General features: G+C 46.3%; 2 protein-coding genes across 2 annotated transcripts in view; one reads left to right on the top strand and one right to left on the bottom strand.

The window, feature by feature from the left end:
- LOC310874278 (prolyl 4-hydroxylase subunit alpha-1-like) overlaps nucleotides 1-15,042 on the bottom strand; it is a 29,816-nt gene extending 14,774 nt beyond the window's left edge. The window contains exons 1-5 of the mRNA XM_083787015.1: nucleotides 14,936-15,042; nucleotides 6,635-6,725; nucleotides 5,998-6,094; nucleotides 1,497-1,648; nucleotides 934-1,071 (exon numbers count right to left, since the gene is read on the bottom strand). Of these exons, the coding sequence (XP_083643141.1) occupies nucleotides 934-1,071; nucleotides 1,497-1,648; nucleotides 5,998-6,094; nucleotides 6,635-6,725 (478 nt within the window). The 5' untranslated portion in view covers nucleotides 14,936-15,042. The remainder of the gene's footprint in view (nucleotides 1-933; nucleotides 1,072-1,496; nucleotides 1,649-5,997; nucleotides 6,095-6,634; nucleotides 6,726-14,935) is intronic.
- A 255-nt stretch (nucleotides 15,043-15,297) lies between these two features.
- LOC310874743 (DCN1-like protein 1) lies at nucleotides 15,298-17,768 on the top strand (the record flags this gene model as incomplete). The annotated part of the gene is made up of 2 exons (XM_083787607.1): nucleotides 15,298-15,373; nucleotides 16,978-17,768. The coding sequence occupies 2 exons, from the start codon at nucleotides 15,298-15,300 to the stop codon at nucleotides 17,766-17,768; spliced, it is 867 nt and encodes a 288-aa protein (XP_083643733.1).
- Between the last annotated feature and the right edge of the window lie 4,528 nt (nucleotides 17,769-22,296).

Raw genomic sequence — 22,296 nt, 5'->3', positions numbered from 1 at the left:
ATCATGACAATTTTCGGAAAGATTTGAGGCACATTTTAACGATTTTTCAAAAATAGCAGACCTACAAGCTCGCTATGAGCTTGTAGATCTGACGCGAGGCTGACGCGTTATGATGACGTAACCAGAAATCAAACTATAACTCGCTTGCAAGGGCATCTGGGAAACCGACTCCAATGCAAAGTGAACGAGGGGGTATGGACGATCTTAGCTCGCTTTGCTCTTTGTCTGTGAGGCGGATCGCGGGAGTGGCTTTTTTGTTGGCTCAATAACAAATCGTGGGACTATTTTCAGGAGTATTTTCACGGCCTTGTGCTTTCAGGGAGTATCCGCCCTGAAACTGGGGGGGGTCGGGGGTTCAATCCCCGGTCGGGGTCAAACCAAAGACTGTACAAATGGGACCCAATGCCTCCCTGCTTGGCACTCCCCGAGTGCGGCGCGGCTGTAGCTCACCGCTCCTTGGCTGCGGCTCACCGCTCCTTGGCTGCGGCTCACCGCTCCAAGAGATGGGTCAAATGCTCAATTATACTATTGCTTATTACACTAAGGCGTGGAATGTGTTCAAATGTCAACCGCCAGAGGCACATAATTCAACAGGTCCAAACAACCACGTTGGCACTCGGAGGCTGCCAGCAGGAAAGTAAGTAAGTAAGTAATGTTTTGTTTTTCGTTTTGTTACAACTCGAAGTGTTTTATATGACAAAAGCTCCATGTTCTGACAGCAATCATTCACAAGCAGTGGGTCGGGACGATTTAACATTAATCATTTCATCGGTCGGTTGGTTTCCTTCAGGGCAGGCTGCAACACGTTGTGAGCTGGTAGATAGCCATCTTGGTTGCACCACATTGGTGCACAAGCACACGCACACACACGCACCCACCCACACACCCACCCACACACACACACACACACACACCCACACACACACGCCTTACCGGGTAGTGGTCCAGTGGATATGGTGCTGGTGGCCAGCTGGTAGGTGTCCTGCAGCCTCATCAGGGCCTTGGCGGCGCCCACCTGGTCGTCATCGTTGGGGAAGTGCTGCCTCTGGATGGTCAGGTTGGAGATGAACGCTGGTGGACGCACAGAGAACACACAGGGTTAAAACCCATCTGGACACACAGAGGACACACAGGGTTAAAACCCATCTGGACACACAGAGAACACACAGGGTTAAAAACCCATCTGGACACACAGAGGACCCACAGGGTTAAAAACCCATCTGGACACACAGAGGACACACAGGGTTAAAACCCATCTGGACACAGAGGACACACAGGGTTAAAACCCATCTGGACACACAGAGGACCCACAGGGTTAAAAACCCATCTGGACACAGAGGACACACAGGGTTAAAACCCATCTGGACACACAGAGGACAGGGATGTAGAAGACATTTTTAGAATCCGATCTCAGGCCAGAATAGGTTAAATTCACAATCTAAGTAAAAGCGCCTTGGATAAAAGGCGCTATATATATATAAATGTCAACCGTTTACCATCGGACATGTCCGTGAGCACCAGGCTCTCCAGCTCTCCCCACTCCGTGTTCAGCCTCTTCATGAGTTTGAAGGCGTTGACGGGATGGCCCAGGAAGCCCTCTGGGTCCTGAGTGGCCGCGGTCGACACCGCGTCCAGCTTCTCTGCCCACCTGCGAGCACACGCACGCACACACACACACACACACACACACACACACACACACACACACACACACACACACACACACACACACACACACACACACACACACACACACACACACACACACACACACACACACACACACACACACACACACACACACACACACACACACACACACACACGTTATTATAGTCCACTAAAATGAAACACACAGCTTGGATTAACCCATTTTGACCTGGGAACGATTCTACAAATGTCTTCTTCTAAATAATGACAGTTTTCTGAAAAAGCTACGTTTCCATGTCAGTCGTTCTTCGATTTTTGTCCAAAAATAGCGAGTGGCGTGCTATGAGCTTGTAGATCTGCTATTTTTCAATAGCTAAAGCATAACATAATAGTAACACCAAAAAGGGGTTTCCCGACCCAAAATGGGTTAATGTTTCATAAGGTCCCAAACATGGTATACTTTGTCCCATTTTGAGTACCCACTAATAACCCTGTGCGCGTGCACGTGTACCGCGGATTATCATGTAGGGTGTTTCTACAATGGGAGGCCTGAGGAGGCTAGCTAACGGAAGCTAACGGAAAGCGAAAACAAGGTATACCAATAATATTTGGTAACACGCTGTAACTTTAGCTCCAAGGATCTGTGTAGGTTTATTTTACCAATGTGCATGCATTACGCACGCACGCAGGCGCACACACACACACACACACACACACACACACACACACACACACAGTAACTTTAGCTCCAAAATCTGTGTAGGTTTGTTTTACCAATGTGCACACACGCACGCACGCCTTTTCCCACTTTGCCTGGAGGTGGTTATTCAATATGTTTGCACAAACCTTGGTTCAAACATCAGACACACCCTGCCTGCCACTGTGCTCTCAGGTTTAACCCACTGACATAGAAACATATCTTTTTCAGGAAACTGTCGGCATGTAGAAGACATTTTTTAAATCTGATCTCAGGTCAGAATGGAAAACTGTCGGCATGTAGAAGACATTTTTAGAATCTGATCTCAGGTCAGAATGGGTTAACATGTGGTCACTGTATGGGGAACCAACACTATTGTCACCTAGTAATCACAGAGGGACTATAACACAGCAACCTGATCCATCACACCACTGTACCTGTACCTAGCCAGCCACCAGACCTGAGATCAGATTCATACGAATTCATTCTTTTTTTTTATGTCTGGAGCTAATCCACAATGCTTCTCTTTGTAGGTTCGGTGCTGCTGGTCGATATGGACAAAATATAAAAAAAGATATTGTCAGATTGGTTCGGTTCCTTCACTTACACTCAAATCGATGCGTTGCTGGCTTGAAAACCTGTTCTGCTATAGGGAGGCATCGTATTACTCACAGCATAAATTTAGGCCGGTGTCCCTATTTTGGGGCATTCCATTAGAGGTGGAAACTTTCCCAAAGTCCTCGAAAATAGAGTTAAATTATATATATTTTAAACTCAAAAACTGTAAAATAGGGCTTGCCTTAAGTGGTTTAAAGGCAAGCAGATCTATACTACTGCCAACAGATTGGACTTGCATAATAGAGAAACTGCATATTTTCTTAACACGCAGGTTGGCAAGGCTGCGTTTACAGTCTGTCATTAGAAGCAGGGAGCAGCGGTGCTGTACTGTAAATACAGGAGGATTTACTCTGTTCTCACTGCGTTGACAGATCACCTCTGAGCTCCATAAACAACGTAACATCTGTACTGTTGGGAGGCGTGTCCCCGCAAAACCTTTATGCCGCAAAGCAACAAAGGACGCGTTGTTGGTGCAGAGGTGAAACACATGCACCTCCTCCAGAGACGCATGGGCCCCCTACTGTCTGTCTCTCCTACACTGTCTCCATCTCAGCTGTCCTACTGTCTGTCTCTCCCACACTGTCTCCCTCTCAGCTGTCCTACCGTCTGTCTCTCCTACACTGTCTCCCTCTCAGCTGTCCTGCTGTCTGTCTCTCCTACACTGTCTCCCTCTCAGCTGTCCTGCTGTCTGTCTCTCCTACACTGCCTCCCTCTCAGCTGTCCTACTGTCTGTCTCTCCTACACTGTCTCCCTCTCAGCTGTCCTACTGTCTGTCTCTCCTACACTGTCTCCCTCTCAGCTGTCCTACTGTCTGTCTGTCTCTCCTACACTGTCTCCCTCTCAGCTGTCCTACTGTCTGTCTCTCCTACACTGTCTCCCTCTCAGCTGTCCTGCTGTCTGTCTCTCCTACACTGTCTCCCTCTCAGCTGTCCTACTGTCTGTCTCTCCTACACTGTCTCCCTCTCAGCTGTCCTACTGTCTGTCTCTCCTACACTGTCTCCCTCTCAGCTGTCCTACTGTCTGTCTCTCCTACACTGTCTCCCTCTCAGCTGTCCTACTGTCTGTCTCTCCTACACTGTCTCCCTCTGAGCTGTCCTACTGTCTGTCTCTCCTACACTGTCTCCCTCTCAGCTGTCCTACTGTCTGTCTCTCCTACACTGTCTCCCTCTCAGCTGTCCTACTGTCTGTCTCTCCTACACTGTCTCCCTCTCAGCTGTCCTACTGTCTGTCTCTCCTACACTGTCTCCCTCTCAGCTGTCCTGCTGTCTGTCTCTCCTACACTGTCTCCCTCTCAGCTGTCCTACTGTCTGTCTCTCCTACACTGTCTCCCTCTCAGCTGTCCTGCTGTCTGTCTCTCCTACACTGTCTCCCTCTCAGCTGTCCTACTGTCTGTCTCTCTCTCTGTCATAGTGTCTGTCTCTCTCTCTCTGTCCTACTGTCTGTCTCTCTCTGTCCTACTGTCTGTCTCTCTCTGTCCTACTGTCTGTCTCTCTCTCTGTCCTACTGTCTGTCTGTCTCTCTGTCCTACTGTCTGTCCTACTGTCTGTCTCTCTGTCCTACTGTCTGTCTCTCTCTCTGTCCTACTGTCTGTCTCTCTCTCTCTGTCCTACTGTCTGTCTCTCTGTCCTACTGTCTGTCTGTCTGTCTCTCTGTCCTACTGTCTGTCTCTCTCTCTGTCCTACTGTCTGTCTCTCTCTCTCTGTCCTACTGTCTGTCTCTCTGTCCTACTGTCTGTCTGTCTCTCTCTCTCTGTCCTACTGTCTGTCTGTCTGTCTCTCTGTCCTACTGTCTGTCTCTCTCTCGGTCCTACTGTCTGTCTCTCTCTATCCTACTGTCTGTCTCTCTCTGTCCTACTGTCTGTCTCTCTCTGTCCTACTGTCTGTCTCTCTCTCTGTCCTACTGTCTGTCTCTCTCTGTCCTACTGTCTGTCTCTCTCTCTGTCCTACTGTCTGTCTCTCTCTGTCCTACTGTCTGTCTCTCTCTGTCCTACTGTCTGTCTCTCTCTGTCTGTCCTACTGTCTGTCTCTCTCTCTGTCCTACTGTCTGTCTCTCTCTCTGTCCTACTGTCTGTCTCTCTCTATCCTACTGTCTGTCTCTCTCTGTCCTACTGTCTGTCTCTCTCTGTCCTACTGTCTGTCTCTCTCTCTGTCCTACTGTCTGTCTCTCTCTGTCCTACTGTCTGTCTCTCTCTCTCTGTCCTACTGTCTGTCTCTCTCTGTCCTACTGTCTGTCTCTCTCTGTCCTACTGTCTGTCTCTCTCTGTCTGTCCTACTGTCTGTCTCTCTCTCTGTCCTACTGTCTGTCTCTCTCTCTGTCCTACTGTCTGTCTCTCTCTATCCTACTGTCTGTCTCTCTCTGTCCTACTGTCTGTCTCTCTCTGTCCTACTGTCTGTCTCTCTCTCTGTCCTACTGTCTGTCTCTCTCTGTCCTACTGTCTGTCTCTCTCTCTGTCCTACTGTCTGTCTCTCTCTGTCCTACTGTCTGTCTCTCTCTGTCCTACTGTCTGTCTCTCTCTGTCTGTCCTACTGTCTGTCTCTCTCTCTGTCCTACTGTCTGTCTCTCTCTGTCCTACTGTCTGTCTCTCTCTCTGTCCTACTGTCTGTCTCTCTCTCTGTCCTACTGTCTGTCTCTCTCTCTGTCCTACTGTCTCTCTCTCTCTCTGTCCTACTGTCTGTCTCTCTCTCTGTCCTACTGTCTGTCTCTCTCTCTGTCCTACTGTCTCTCTCTCTCTCTGTCCTACTGTCTGTCTCTCTCTCTGTCCTACTGTCTGTCTCTCTCTCTGTCCTACTGTCTCTCTCTCTCTCTGTCCTACTGTCTGTCTCTCTCTCTGTCCTACTGTCTGTCTCTCTCTCTGTCCTACCGTCTGTCTGTCTCTCTGTCCTACTGTCTGTCTCTCTCTCTGTCCTACTGTCTGTCTCTCTCTCTGTCCTACTGTCTGTCTCTCTCTCTGTCCTACTGTCTGTCTCTCTCTCCGTCCTACCGTCTGTCTCTCTCTCTGTCCTACTGTCTGGTGGACATGCAGTCTTTCTTACTGTTTGACCTGGTCCAGCTTCTTCTCCTCTGCTCTGATGTAGTCCTTCAGCGACGTCAGCAGGTCCTTCTCTGTGAAGACCAGGTCAGTCATATGGCCTACACACACACACACACACACACACACACACACACACACACACACACACACACACACACACACACAAAAGAAAAAGAAAAAGCATTTATAGCGCCTTCATTCAAGACGCTCTACATAGATTGTTCATTACATACACCCATTCACACACACACACACACACACACACACACACCGATGGCAGCGGAAACCATGCAGGACACCAACCAGCACATCAGGAGAAATTAGGGGTTCAGTGTCTTTGCTCAAGGACCCCTCGACACGATAACTCTGGGGGAGCCCACAGGGTTCGAACTGGCAACCTTGCGGTTACCATCCGGCCACTCTACCCCTGAGCCACACACAGTTATTTTACATCCAGAAAGTGTTGTTTAAAGAGTGAAAAGTCTTATTATCTATCCATCTATGTTTGATGTTACAGTGTGTTATAGCCTCGTGTAGACAGAGAATTATCACTGCCTGGGGCCTTTTTTTTGTGTGTGTGTGTGTGTGTGTGTGTGTGTGTTAACTTGTGAACGTATGAAATGAGAAGAATTACGCACCGATGGACGAGAAGAAGTCACGGCTGTCCGCAGCGGAGACAGAGCAGCACAGCAGACTGAGGAACAGCACACACCAACACACCGTCTGCATCTGGACAGAGACAGAGACAGAGACAGAGACAGTCCTTAACCCATTCTGACCTGAGATCAGATTCATACGAGGTTTCCACTGCACACACACTGGTCTGATGAACCCATTCTGACCTGAGATCAGATTCTAAAAATGTCAGTCGTTCTTCGATTTTTCAAAAATAGCAGACCTACAAGCTCAGAAGCACGCCACTCGGTGGCGCGCTATGAGCTTGTAGATCAGCTATTTTTCAATAGCTAAAGCATAACATACCAAAACAGTACAGTAAAGAACTTGGGGGTCATTATTGATTCTGAATTTAATTTTAATTCACACATTAATCATGTTACCAAGATTGCCTTTTTGCACCTTAGAAATATTGCACAAATCAGAGCCTATTTGTCTTTGGACGATGCAAAAACGCTGACCCACGTCTTTGTTTTTTCTCGGCTTGACTACTGCAATGCACTTTCTTCTGGACTGCCTAAGAAAACAACTGACAGATTACAACTTGTCCAAAATGCGGCAGCCAGAGTTTTAACTCTAGTCGACGAACATTTTTCGTCTTAGTTTTAGTCGACGAAAACAACACTGCATGCAAGTCTCTAAAATCTTCCGCAGCCCTCCTCTGACACGATGCAAGAAGAAGAAATGGCAGTATGGCACTATATATATATCTTGTAATGAACATCAATGAGGACCGATTATTGGTATATGAAGACAAGGTTGAAAATGGGTGACGGTCAGGCTGTTCAGATAATGCATGCTATACTCTCCAGTTCTCGAATGAACCGGGTTCAACTCATCGAACCAGAGGACTTGCAGTATTGTAGGACGTCACTATACATTTGAAACAGACCTAGAGGCTTACCATAACCACTGAATGCCTCTGCCTCACAATTAATTTTCACCCCAAAAAGACAAAAGAATATCATCAAGTGAGTGTGTATATTCAGCCAATCCTCAGTTAGAGGAAACAGCTGCGACGCTTCAAAACGAACTCACTGGCCTGTGTGTGAACCCTAGATCACCCTGAAAGCCCTTCAACTCTAAGCACAGCCCAGGCGTTTACAGTTACGACAGTCCTGGCTTGTTTCACTGACGTCATTTTGGCATGGCGCCCTTACAGAATGTTCATCGGGAGCCCGGCACGGATCCGAGCGGGGAAATACTTTGTCTTTTCAAACATCAAAGCCAGGTCCTCAAGGCCATATGCGGGATGCAGAGAACCATAACTCGTAAGTTGACCACACAAAATAACTATTACAGTCAGTGTCTGGAAGTCCAAGTGCCTCGCATGTCCTCTCTCTGACTGAAACACACCTCCGTCTGTGTGTGTATCTAGATTTGTAAGCAGTTTTCCTTTCATCGTTTCTTGTTGTTATATTACGTGTACTGTCTGTCTCTCTGTTTAAAACAAAGGACCACGATGGAAATAAGTAACTAATAAGTATTGACTTTAACTGTGCTTGTTTTAAGATGCACGTCTGTGTTGTAAACTCTAAGTACTTGGACCCTCGTCCTGTTCTGACAGACAGGTATTGTGTGTGCCGGCTGGGTGGTGTGTGACAATCCGGTTGAAGGGGACCGTACCTATGTTCCCTCAGCCCTATGTTCCCTCAGCCTACGACAACCTACCTCCTCCCTCACCCTAACCCTAACCTCCCCCGGGGCAGACACCTAAACCTAACCGCAACCCTCTCCCGACCCGCAGCGCACCTCGGGGCTGAGGGAACATAGGTATGACCCCGGTTGAAGTATACCTTTGGTACGGCGACAGCGGCGGCGGGCCCGGGAGAACAATAACTCGACACGAGACAGTATCACGCCAAAAGGTTCACAAAGTTTATTACACACACGGGAATATAGTGTTGGATCATAATGACGTGACCACCAGATATCAGACATATTAAATAACCGCTAACTGCAGCAAGGCTGACCTTGCTGTCTGAGATGTCTCTCGTATAGCCTAACTATAAAGTATGCTACAGTTCAGGCAGTACACAATACATTATCAAGTACACCGTCATGTCTCACGTTCAAGTACACAGACATGGGCGATCAAGATGACAACAGTCTGTACCCTGATTTTGAGTGTCAAATCAATCTAATTGTTTCTAATCAAACTTATACTCACAGCCATGTGAACAGAACAAACGCTTGCACCTACTGGTATTACCAATATACCATAGTACTATACTAGTTACTAGACATTCTGTACAGAGAAGAATAAACCTGTTAAACCACTGCTCTCTCAGCATGACTAACTACAGTAAATCATCAATCATAAAGCGCGCGCGCGCGCGAGAGAGAGAGAGAGACAGAGAAAGAGAGTGAAGTGGTGTGCCAACCATTCCAGTGCGATCCCAAATCATGCCTCAGACAGTGAGTGACCTTTAGGACTATAGGAAATGCTATGACTCCATCAACAGTTGTTTCTGTTCATGCTGATTGTTATTATAAAAAACGCTGGGCAACAGTTGGACCAGCGTGTTTTATAACCGGGGACGTGCACACATGGACATCAAAGGGGGGCTTCGGCCCCTGCTCTTTGGCTTTTACCCGTCTGTAAAACAACTGCCCTCTCCAGACCACGAATGCAGCATTTACTTTATTTATTTACTACGGTGGAAGAAATGCAAATGCCGCTCCTCTCCTCTCCTTTCCATGCCATGCCGGAAGGCAGCATTCAGGAGAATTGTTTTTTCTCCTGAACTCGAACACATATTTTGCGTTGAACAAATTTGTTCAATGCAAAAATCCATGTCGTACAAGACGCATCTCTATAGCTTTAAGAGTGCTGTGTTGCGCCCCGAAAATAGCAGATCTACAAGCTTGTAGATCTGCAATTTCTTGGTCCAACAGTGCCCTAGCTTTCCGTCTCATCCACATACATAATCATTTACAAATGCATCCGTCTCTGTCGGATGAAAACCTCACATGTCCAAAACAGTTACTACTTTTCAGGATTCAAGTCTAATTCAAAACCAGATAAAGTAGCAGATCTACAAGTTGTAAACTTGTGAGCATGTCGATCTGCTACTTTTGCGAAACGCTGGAGTAGGATCAAGTTTACAAAAAACAAACAAAAAGAAAGAAACACAAAAAGAAGTTTCTGCCTGACAACAATATACAAATAACATATTGTGCACGCACGAGCACACACACACACACTCTCTCTCCCACTCTCTTTCCATTTGCCACTCACAAAATACACACGCGCACGCACGCAGACTCCTTTTCAGACTGGTTTGTGGGGCAGTTATTTACGAGAGGGGTAGTCACAGTAAATAATGCAGAAAGGCACAGGTTCAATGACGTGTTGGGACTCCATTCCCAAACCCAAACTCTGAATCTCAATTAGCTTACGGTAGTTTATTTACAACAAGGCAATCCAAACGTGCGTTACACACACACACACACACACACACACACAATTAAGCATTAAAAGTAACTCATTCAGACACAACAGGAAGACTGTGCAGAACAACAGCATTCAGTTGGAAGAAGAACAGAGCGGAAAAGGTTTCTGGGAGTTTGCTCGAGATATTTGTGGTGCACAAAAGTCAGTTCACAACGAGGCGCAATGAGTGTCGCATTGACCCATTCTGACCTGAGATCAGATTCATACGAGGTTTCCGCCGGACACACACTGGTCTGATGAACCCATTCTGACCTGAGATCAGATTAAAAAAATGTCAGTCGCTCTTCGATTTTTCAAAAAATAGCAGACCTACAAGCTCGTATCGCGCCACTCGGTGGCACGATATGAGCTTGTAGATCTGCTATTTTTCAATAGCTAAAGCATAACATGATGCTGACACCAAAATGGGTGCCCGGTCAGAATGGGTTAAAGAGAGAGGGGATTTATTTTTTTAATGTCTTTAAATGTTTACATATAATGATATGCCCATAATAGAGACATCAGGTTGAAAGGTAAATGGTGCATTTACAGTATATATAGCGCCTTTATCCAAGGTGCTTTACATAGATTGTGCATTAGCCTACATTCACCCATTCACACACACACACACACACACACACACACACACACACACACACACACATTCATACACTGATGGCAGCAGAAACCATGCAAGGCACCAACCAGCACATCAGGAGCAATTAGGGGTTCAGTCAGTGTCTTGCTCAAGGACACTTCGACACCAACTCTGGGGGAGCCCGGGTTAGAACAGGCAACCATGCCGTTACCATCCGGCCACTCTACCCCTGGCCCTGATCCACCGCCAGCGACATTGGTTAAATAATGTATGGTTGCAGACAAACACGCTATGTCTATAACATGTAGAAATAATGCATGAAATAACTGAATTTGAGATAAACTGCAAATGCTAGGGGGCTGGGTGTGGCAATTGCCCTCACCTAAAGACAGTGGTTCTCAACCCTTATCAGTGCATAGTGTAGAGATCAGTGATTCAATCACCACTGGGTCAATTATGAGAGCCAAAGGTCATCATCCGCGACACTGATAAGCACTTGGTATGTAGGAGTCGAGGCATTCCATTTCATTTCATTCCATTCCATTCCAAATATTGTAAAAAACAGCAGTTCTAGAAAAAAGTTCGTTCTTTTATATTATTTGACAATTTGGCCAATGTTAGCCCAGTTGTTATAGCATAGTAAAGCATAGTATAGCAAAGTAATCAACACACGATGCCATAGTTTGTTGAATACTTGAATACTTTGAATACTTTAAGTAGTAGCCTTGCCGAGCCATGAGGCCCATAGGGCAGGAGCCTATCTCCTGTTTCTGTAGCGTGAGGAAGCTTGATGTTCAAGTACAACGCCTGGACATGACGCTCGTATGCCGCAGGGATTTATACCCCCAATCCAACCCTTGATGCCGAGTGTCAAGCAGGGAGGCACTGGGTCCCATTTTTAGAGTCTTTGGTATGACCCGGCCGGGGATCGAACCCCGACCTCCCAGTCTCAGGGCGGACACTCTACCCACAAAGCCACTGAGCTAATCTTTTTTTATTTTCTTTCTTTCTCTCAGAGTAATCTAGTAAGAGAGTAATGACACTCCTGTTGCCTCCCGTTGTAACAATGGCATGGGGAAGTGCTCATTCTATCTCAATGGGATAGTTCCAATGTTTGGAACTATAGCCCAAAAGGCGCCCCGCTTTGCGGCGAGATCAAAGCGTGTCGCCACTCTCTTACTAGATTACTCTGCTCTCTCCGTACTCCCCTCTGTCCCCAGCAGTGCACTTCACACCCGGGTCGTTTAAGGAGAGCGCGTGCGGGGAGCGAGAACGTTGCGAGAAAGTGTGGGAACTTGGGGAGAACTACGGAATATGGATTGTGTGGTTATGTCAGGAGTGGAGTGGACTACATATCCCCACTTCTATAGGTCCAGGCCTGGTTTATGATATTTTGACAAATTTGCCCCCAGGCGCATGCCACATAATAGACTCTGGCCTGACAGCGTGTCGTGTGTTCGAGTCCCGGTCATGACGACCTCTCTCTCTCTCCCTTTTTCCTGTCCATCTTCATCACTGTAACTATCAATAAAGGCACAAAAGCCCAAAACTTTTAATTGAATTGAATTGATTGCAATTGCAATAAACTATTCATCAATCAATCAAAAGTATGCAATAAATATGCACATCAGCGTCACACAATTGAATTTCACATACCCAACCATCTAAAATGACATTAACCCATTCTAGGCATACTTTAGCGCTACGAGCTTGTAGATCTGCTATTTTTGAAAAATCGTGAAAATGTGTCGCAAAATCTTTGAATATATATTCTTTCAGAGCGAACGTTTTTAACTAAAATCTTTGCTTCTGGGGGGGTCCCTGGAACTACATATTTCCAGATGGGGGTCCAAATACAGATAATTCTGGGGGTCCTTGACAAGGTTGAGCACCACTGACACTGACATAGAAACATAGGTTTTTCGGAAATGTTGTAGAATCTAGTGACAGGTCTAAATGGGTTAAAGTGACTCAGACTTGTTGCTCCCTTGGAGGAGAAAATTACGGCCCGGGTTTCCGCAGGGTCGTTACAACGTAAGTTGTGTACAATGTCTTTAGTTAAATGGACCCACATTGGACACGGACATGTTCAATGGGTCATACACCATACTGTACTGTGGAATGCACTTCCCATTGCAGTCAGAACTGCAGCATCACTCCCAATCTTCCGCCGTAGCCTGAAAACCCACCTTTTCAGACTCCATCATGGCCCATAGCACTTACCCTACCCCCTTAGATAGCATTTCTGTTGGCTTAGATAGCATTTGACACAGACTTATAGCATGTTATGTAGACAGCACTATAATTGTATTGTATATAGTCATAGCATGCCATAGTACATATGTATAGCATAGTAGTAAATATGTATAGTTTATATGTATAGTTTCATTATATAGATATTCCACTGTTACTTTCTTAGCTTATACGCATGTTTCATGATAAATGCTTTTATGTGATGTATTCCCATGCTTTTGTTCTTGCTTAAATGTAAGTGGCTCTGGATTAAGAGCGTCTGCTAAATGCCTAAATTGTAAATTGTAAATTGTACTGAGTACTCCTTAGGGAGGTCTTTCTTTTAACCAAGGATAATAAGTAAAACCCTTAATGGCACACTGTGGGCATTCACACTGATCCTGCCTGTCTTTCACTCCACAGCCATTAGCCAATCGAGCTTCTGGTTTCCTTGGCACCCAGAAAGCCCAAATACTGCAGAAGGAGAATGTCACATTTAACAGCTGAACTTAAGGCTTGTCCTGACATAACCCCCAACGCCACCAGGAATGTCTCCGAAAAAGGTTGAGGATTCACCCGGTAGGGTGGAGGAGAGACAACAAAGTAGACTGCCACGTCCTTCACCCCTCCCCCGTCCCCCCCCATACGGAGCCGCTTCATTTTGGGGGCAGGTGGTACGCCCGCATCGGTGACCTAACGAATTCGGTGACTCTTTTGGGGGTTATTGGGTTTATAACATTGCAGGGCTTTAATTTCTTCAGTGCAAAAAGTCTCAGAAATAAATAGGACAGGATTATAAGCTTTGCAAGTTGTTGTTGTTGTTGTTGATGATGACGACGAAGTTTGTGAATTCTGGAACCATCCTTGTTGTTCTAGCACTGATTTGTACTAAATGAGCTGATGCAATATAGCATCATAATATCATTCATAATGCATACCCAGCCTTTCAACAGCAACTCATGAAACATAATGTTTAGCTAAGGAAGTCCCATTAATCATATAGCATACGGTAGGTTTCCAACAGTAAATGTATAATAGTTAAATACATGTTAAAAAAAACCCAGAGACATCTACGGTAACCGGATTCGATGGGTCGCCAATTGCGGTGTAACGCCCATCAAAATAGCAGATCGTATTGGAATAGTTTCCAGTGAGTTTGTGTAGGTAGGATTAGGAAAGTTCAACACTTTACATCAAACAATCCCAGTCTTCCGCTACAACGTTGCCTGTATAAAGGAGATATGACTCTGAGCTGGCATTGGCAACATTATAGCAATAACAGCAACATCACTGTAGGCTAATAATCACACAAAACAAAAATCCATAATTTTCTACACTTAAAAAACAAGCCACCATAACACGGACTGTCCCCGGTTTGCACACAGCTTCAACTTCCAAGTTATGACTATTATTTTCTTCTTCTAAAGCGTCATGCATGCATTGTCGTGAAATTAAAACAAACGTGGCACAGTAAAAGAAAAACGCGCCTTATATGATTTAAGTTGAACTGATTGTCATGTGCATTATTTGACAGACCTCAGCTGCTCTACACTTATAACGGGTACTATGAGTATAACGGTTTCATTATGGGAGTCAGAAGGAAAGGAACCCCCATAATATGAGATGAGAGGAGCAGCGACAGTAATCGCAGGAATTTTCTAGATTTAGCATGAGCGCTGCAGCAACCCTCCCCCTTTAATGTTTCATTTTATAAATGTGTGTCACTCACAGTCTCACAGACAGTCTCAACTCATGTCATTGTTGAAACGCACAACGCAATAAACCGTTATATAGACTACGCTGCCACAACAGTAGCCTTGGCTCAAGACTACCTACCACAGATGTATTTTGACATTTGTAGGCTATAGATCACGATCGTACCTTAAAAGTCATAATAAGACTCGATCAGATTCAAAATAGGCTACATCTATATGTCAGTCTTTGATCCAAGGCTGTTTGATCCAAGGCTAACACTACTACATACAGCAGTTTACCTACCTTGTGTCTGGCTGGTGGCTCGCTGCTAGGCGGACAGCAGAGGTGTGTGTGTGTGGTGGAGGAGTTCCCTGGTTGTTTTGAAACAGCACACAGATTCACAGAACAGATCGACAAACCCTCCTCCTCCTCCTGACTGATACTATAAATACCATATTATGGTCTGCCCCGATGCCAGATTTTGTCTTTTTGTGTGAGAGAGATAAGTAACCAGATATATATGAAAACAAGCTCCCCTTGCACATTTCCAGATGGGAGATTAGGGACAAATATGAGAGAAATATTTGAGAACCACTGGCTTAAATAACAATTTAAATGTTTAAATGTAATATTTAAAAGCAATACTTTACAGAAAAACAAGCCCAATGTCGCTTATAATCAGCGGACATGGCAACCCTGACACTGGCACTATCACCAGCAACAACCCCTTCCTGTCGCCATGTAATCCCATGTTTCACAATAAAAGACTCCACACAGGCATGCACGGGCACGCACACACGCACGCAAAGGTACGCACGCACAGTTTTATTGCAACGCTTCTTTGTTATATTATACAAAAGATGGGGAAGCTAAAGAAAAGTAGTTCCCTTAGTTCCCTTTTAAAAGTTTATCATGCTGTTTAACAAAGCATATAGTTTATCATTCTCATGCAAGCAGGTATACAGGTTGATCAGATCCATCCATCCATCTTCAACCACTTATCCGTAGTCGGGTCACGGGGGCAACATAGTGCTCCAGACTTATTGATCGGATATTGATGCATTTCCTAGTATTTACCGTCCATCAATTGATGGACGCTAAATACTAGGAAATGCATTAATGCAGATTTATCAAATCAAAATATAAAATCTGGCTTTACATGATTAATTACTGCAAAGTATGATGCATAATTCCTAATTGTAGCAATCACAGTAAATCACAGTACATCATCAACCTCAGCATTTTAATTTTATTCTGTACATTCATACATAGAAATAAAGAAAGAAAGAAAGAAAGAAAGACAGACGGACGGACGGACGGACGGACGGACGGACGGACGGACGGACGGACGGACGGACGGACGGACGGACGGACGGACGGACGGACGGACGGACGGACAGACAGACAGACAGACAGACAGACAGACAGACAGACAGACAGACAGACAGACAGACAGACAGACAGACAGACAGACAGACAGACAGACAGACAGACAGACATTGAGGGGCCCTCCTATATACAGGTTTAATGTTTGTTTTTAGTTAAATGTTTGTTTTAAAAACACCACAATGACAATGAAGGGAAAATGTAGGCCTACATCAACTTGTCCCCAATAAAGAGAATTTAATGTTTGTTTTGTTGGGGTGCATATACTTAGTTTAGACTAGTCATTGGTTAGACATGGGTTAAAGTTAGGTTTAGGTGTGCTGCCCCGTAGGAGGTTGAGCGTGAGGGTTTGAGATAGGTTGTAGTTGTATAGGACTACTGACTGGTCTAACCAATGACTAGTCTAAACCAAAAAACTGTCTAAACTAAGTACTGCACTCGTTTTGTCACCGTTTGTTTTACATCACCATCACCTAATCAACATGAGTTGACTTAAGATTTTTGATTGGCGCTAGACCCACCTATAGGCTACCCAGCTCGGTGTGTCTGTGTGTACCCCATAGCAATGTTTTGATTGGCTGAGAGCTTAAAAGGTGAGAATAAAATCTGGGTGGAGCTTAATTTCCATCCAACAGCTGTCTAAAAACCCGGAAAAGACACCGGCAGACAGCAGAAAACGGCTGCGTCTGTCTGGCAACAGCTTTTGTGTTGTGTGTGACGTCAGACAAGTCTATTTAAAGGTTTTTCTTTTCTCAATTTTTCACCTTATTTTCATATAAAATTGATAAAATCTCAGGACAGAGGGTCGATAGCATTCACAAGCTGAAGTCATCGCAAACGGAACAAGGTTCACACTTCATATCCTTCACGCAGGCAAGTCGGTGTATACTTGTGTCCGTATGACACAAACGAAGTTGAAAACTAGAAGTTACCCCAGTCAATAGTTCCAGAACCTATAGGCCTCTATCATACAGAATCAATGAAATCCAAAGTGAATCCCATGACGCTGGAGCAGCTCTACAACAGATACAAAGACCCCCAGGATGAGAACAAGATCGGCATCGACGGGATCCAGCAGTTCTGCGAAGACCTGGCCCTGAACCCCGAGGTAAGCCTGAACGTTCTGGTGGTGGCCTGGAAGTTCCGGGCCGCCACGCAGTGCGAGTTCAGCAGGAAGGAGTTCCTGGACGGCATGACCAAACTGGGCTGCGACACCGCCGGCAAGCTGAAGGCCATCCTTCCCAAGCTGGCGCAGGAGCTGAAAGAGACGGAGACGTTCAAGAACTTCTACCAGTTTACCTTTGACTTTGCCCAGACCCCGGGCCAGAAGGGCCTAGACCCGGAAATGGCCTTGAATTACTGGGGGCTGGTTCTGACCGGTCGCTTCAAGTTCTTAGACCTCTGGACCCGCTTTGTGACGGAGCATCACAAGCGGAGAATTCCGAAGGACACCTGGAACCTGCTCCTGGAGTTTTCCAACAAGATCAAAGAGGACATGTCAAACTACGACGGGGAGGGGGCGTGGCCCGTCCTCATAGACGACTTTGTCGAGTTTGCGCGGCCAATCGTGACGGGCGAGGAGGACAAGCTGCGGCTGAAGCTCCTGCTGGTGGACGAGAGGCTCGCAGCGAAGGCCGCGTTTCAGCTCGGAGGCAAGATGGAAGTGTCCTCCAGGACGAGGAAGAGAGGGAGAGACAACGCCGACAACCTGGAAACGGACGGACACAATGACAAGGTCATGCGCACCTGATGGGTCATCGCCCACTGCCCAGTTAGGCGTCGCTAAACATCTGACAGCAGGATGCACGTGGTATATAGTCCAGTAACGTTGCGTGGGGCATCGAGGGGGCTCCAGGATGTCCTCTGCTTCTTCTTCTGTCGTATGTTCTTAGACCTTCAGCTCCGTTGCAGCAAGCCAGTCCAGTGTGTCATTGTCTAGGTCAATTAGCCCACGGTCGCCATTCGGTGGCCGGTATATAGGGCAGCTGGTCAGCACATGTTCAACAGTCTGTAATGGGTCCCCACATTCGCAGTGGGCACTGTCTGTGAGACCCCACTTCTGCATGGATGCACCAAAGCGTCCCACACCCGTCCTCAGGCGGTTGAGGGTTGTCCACTCCTTGCGGGGGAGGTGCTGGCCAGGAACATCAGTGGGATCCTCGATGTAGTAGTGAAGCCTGGATGGTTCTGCTGCCTTCCACTGGTCCGTCCATCTTGCCTTCACCCAGGAAGCCTTGGAGGTGTCGGCTGGTGTTGTACGGAGCAGTTCCTGGGCCTGTGTGGCAAAGGGCCGCCGGGACTTGAGACGCATGCGCTGCTATACATGCATGAGTCTATAGATATAGGAACAAATGGAGATATGTAGAGTAAAGCCCTAACCACACCAAAGGGTCAAGACGGTTTTAGCGTTGACTCCTTGCAACCGTTTGGACCCAAGGAGTTGCATGGTGACCCCTTTGGTGTGGTTTGGGCTTTAAATGAACTCCCAATTAACAATGAGGATTTTACAGTGTAGACTTGGTTGGGGTCTGAGAGGTCAAATAAGGGTCCGTGGTCTAATGCATAACTGGGGATTCTTTAAGTTACAAATGTTGAGATTAACTTCTATTAACCCCCAAAACGGAGAATATCAACATTCACAGAACTGTCCTTGTGGGGGCAACCACAATACAGTTGTAACAAACAGTAATTCATTCATTAAGAGAACCACAGCAAACCAAAACTAACCTTTATTAATTAATTACATATTTTTTTTATTATTAACATGAATCTCTTCGACTGCTTTTCCCCCCAAATATGGAGCAATATATTGATGATGTCAATGTTCTGTTAAGATTAGTTAGATTTGTCATCTAACTGCGCACAAACTGATCTTTGTGAGGCGTTTTCCACGACATGTCACCTGATTTAGTCCATATGTCCCCCAAACGTTTGAAGGCTTTGTGACTGTCTGTCTGTCCCCGTCTGTCCACAGCTAATCTCACATGGTGCCATTAACATTTTGTGATTTTTCTTTTTTCTAGTTTAATTTAACTAGGCCTGAGAATAAGACCGTTTTAGGGAAAATGGAATGCATTCACCCACCATGCAAAACTTGTTATACCCATTGTTATAGCACCCATTTTAACCACCTGTCTGTGTTCCTTTTGTGCCCACATATGGAGATATCTGTAACTGTCCGTGGCTAGATGTCTATCTGTATGTCTGTCCTTCCCTGTCCCTCTTATGTCCCCATAACCATGGACAGTTAGTTGCCCGCCGAAACGTTGGTTTCTTTTTACTCACCTTCTTGTCTCTTGAAGACTACTATCTATTCAGCTTGTCCCTTTCATGCCCAAGATTCTGTGAATTTAATGTAAAAACGTTATGTGATTTCAAAACCCCAGCTGCACTTTGATTGATTGAAAAATGTATTAACAGTTTGCAGAATTACAGTATATTTCAAGCACAACTCAATACAAAGACTGTTAACTGTGTGTGGACGACCCAAAAGTCAATCCTGACCTACAGCCTCAAGGCACAGGAACAATACCAGCTGGATCGGGTGGTGAAGACAGCTCAGTGCCTCTGTTCCCCCCTTGTTGGTGCTCTATAAAGAGGATCATCAGTGCCTCTGTTCCCTCCTTGTTGGTGCTCTATAAAGAGGATCATCGGTGCCTCTGTTCCCTCCTTGTTGGTGCTCTATAAAGAGGATCATCAGTGACTCTGTTCCCTCCTTGTTGGTGCTCTATAAAGAGGATCATCAGTGCCTCTGTTCCCCCCTTGTTGGTGCTCTATAAAGAGGATCATCAGTGCCTCTGTTCCCTCCTTGTTGGTGCTCTATAAAGAGGATCATCAGTGCCTCTGTTCCCCCCTTGTTGGTGCTCTATAAAGAGGATCATCAGTGCCTCTGTTCCCTCCTTGTTGGTGCTCTATAAAGAGGGTCATCAGTGCCTCTGTTCCCTCCTTGTTGGTGCTCTATAAAGAGGATCATCGGTGCCTCTGTTCCCTCCTTGTTGGTGCTCTATAAAGAGGATCATCGGTGCCTCTGTTCCCTCCTTGTTGGTGCTCTATAAAGAGGATCATCAGTGCCTCTGTTCCCTCCTTGTTGGTGCTCTATAAAGAGGATCATCGGTGCCTCTGTTCCCCCCTTGTTGGTGCTCTATAAAGAGGATCATCAGTGCCTCTGTTCCCTCCTTGTTGGTGCTCTATAAAGAGGATCATCAGTGACTCTGTTCCCTCCTTGTTGGTGCTCTATAAAGAGGATCATCGATGCCTCTGTTCCCTCCTTGTTGGTGCTCTATAAAGAGGATCATCGGTGCCTCTGTTCCCCCCTTGTTGGTGCTCTATAAAGAGGATCATTGGTGCCTCTGTTCCCTCCTTGTTGGTGCTCTATAAAGAGGATCATCGGTGCCTCTGTTCCCTCCTTGTTGGTGCTCTATAAAGAGGATCATCGGTGCCTCTGTTCCCCCCTTGTTGGTGCTCTATAAAGAGGATCATTGGTGCCTCTGTTCCCTCCTTGTTGGTGCTCTATAAAGAGGATCATTGGTGCCTCTGTTCCCTCCTTGTTGGTGCTCTATAAAGAGGATCATCGGTGCCTCTGTTCCCCCCTTGTTGGTGCTCTATAAAGAGGATCATCGGTGCCTCTGTTCCCCCCTTGTTGGTGCTCTATAAAGAGGATCATCGGTGCCTCTGTTCCCTCCTTGTTGGTGCTCTATAAAGAGGATCATCGGTGCCTCTGTTCCCCCCTTGTTGGTGCTCTATAAAGAGGATCATCGGTGCCTCTGTTCCCCCCTTGTTGGTGCTCTATAAAGAGGATCATCGGTGCCTCTGTTCCCCCCTTGTTGGTGCTCTATAAAGAGGATCATCGGTGCCTCTGTTCCCCCCTTGTTGGTGCTCTATAAAGAGGATCATCGGTGCCTCTGTTCCCTCCTTGTTGGTGCTCTATAAAGAGGATCATCGGTGCCTCTGTTCCCCCCTTGTTGGTGCTCTATAAAGAGGATCATCGGTGCCTCTGTTCCCCCCTTGTTGGTGCTCTATAAAGAGGATCATCGGTGCCTCTGTTCCCCCCTTGTTGGTGCTCTATAAAGAGGATCATCGGTGCCTCTGTTCCCCCCTTGTTGGTGCTCTATAAAGAGGATCATCGGTGCCTCTGTTCCCTCCTTGTTGGTGCTCTATAAAGAGGATCATTGGTGCCTCTGTTCCCCCCTTGTTGGTGCTCTATAAAGAGGATCATCGGTGCCTCTGTTCCCTCCTTGTTAGTGCTCTATAAAGAGGATCATTGGTGCCTCTGTTCCCTCCTTGTTGGTGCTCTATAAAGAGGATCATCAGTGCCTCTGTTCCCTCCTTGTTGGTGCTCTATAAAGAGGATCATCAGTGCCTCTGTTCCCTCCTTGTTGGTGCTCTATAAAGAGGATCATCGGTGCCTCTGTTCCCTCCTTGTTGGTGCTCTATAAAGAGGATCATCGGTGCCTCTGTTCCCTCCTTGTTGGTGCTCTATAAAGAGGATCATCGGTGCCTCTGTTCCCTCCTTGTTGGTGCTCTATAAAGAGGATCATCGGTGCCTCTGTTCCCTCCTTGTTGGTGCTCTATAAAGAGGATCATCGGTGCCTCTGTTCCCTCCTTGTTGGTGCTCTATAAAGAGGATCATCAGTGCCTCTGTTCCCTCCTTGTTGGTGCTCTATAAAGAGGATCATTGGTGCCTCTGTTCCCTCCTTGTTGGTGCTCTATAAAGAGGATCATCAGTGCCTCTGTTCCCTCCTTGTTGGTGCTCTATAAAGAGGATCATCTGTGCCTCTGTTCCCTCCTTGTTGGTGCTCTATAAAGAGGATCATCAGTGCCTCTGTTCCCCCCTTGTTGGTGCTCTATAAAGAGGATCATTGGTGCCTCTGTTCCCTCCTTGTTGGTGCTCTATAAAGAGGATCATCAGTGCCTCTGTTCCCCCCTTGTTGGTGCTCTATAAAGAGGATCATCAGTGCCTCTGTTCCCCCCTTGTTGGTGCTCTATAAAGAGGATCATCGGTGCCTCTGTTCCCTCCTTGTTGGTGCTCTATAAAGAGGATCATCGGTGCCTCTGTTCCCTCCTTGTTGGTGCTCTATAAAGAGGATCATCAGTGCCTCTGTTCCCTCCTTGTTGGTGCTCTATAAAGAGGATCATTGGTGCCTCTGTTCCCTCCTTGTTGGTGCTCTATAAAGAGGATCATCAGTGCCTCTGTTCCCTCCTTGTTGGTGCTCTATAAAGAGGATCATCTGTGCCTCTGTTCCCTCCTTGTTGGTGCTCTATAAAGAGGATCATCAGTG

The sequence above is a fragment of the Protomyctophum parallelum genome, assembly GCF_964188405.1.
Source record: "Protomyctophum parallelum genome assembly, chromosome: 17".
In the NCBI taxonomy this organism is placed as follows: Eukaryota; Metazoa; Chordata; class Actinopteri; order Myctophiformes; family Myctophidae; genus Protomyctophum; species Protomyctophum parallelum.
Note: the sequence above shows the minus strand (reverse complement) of the source record. Positions and strands in the feature narration are given on the sequence as shown.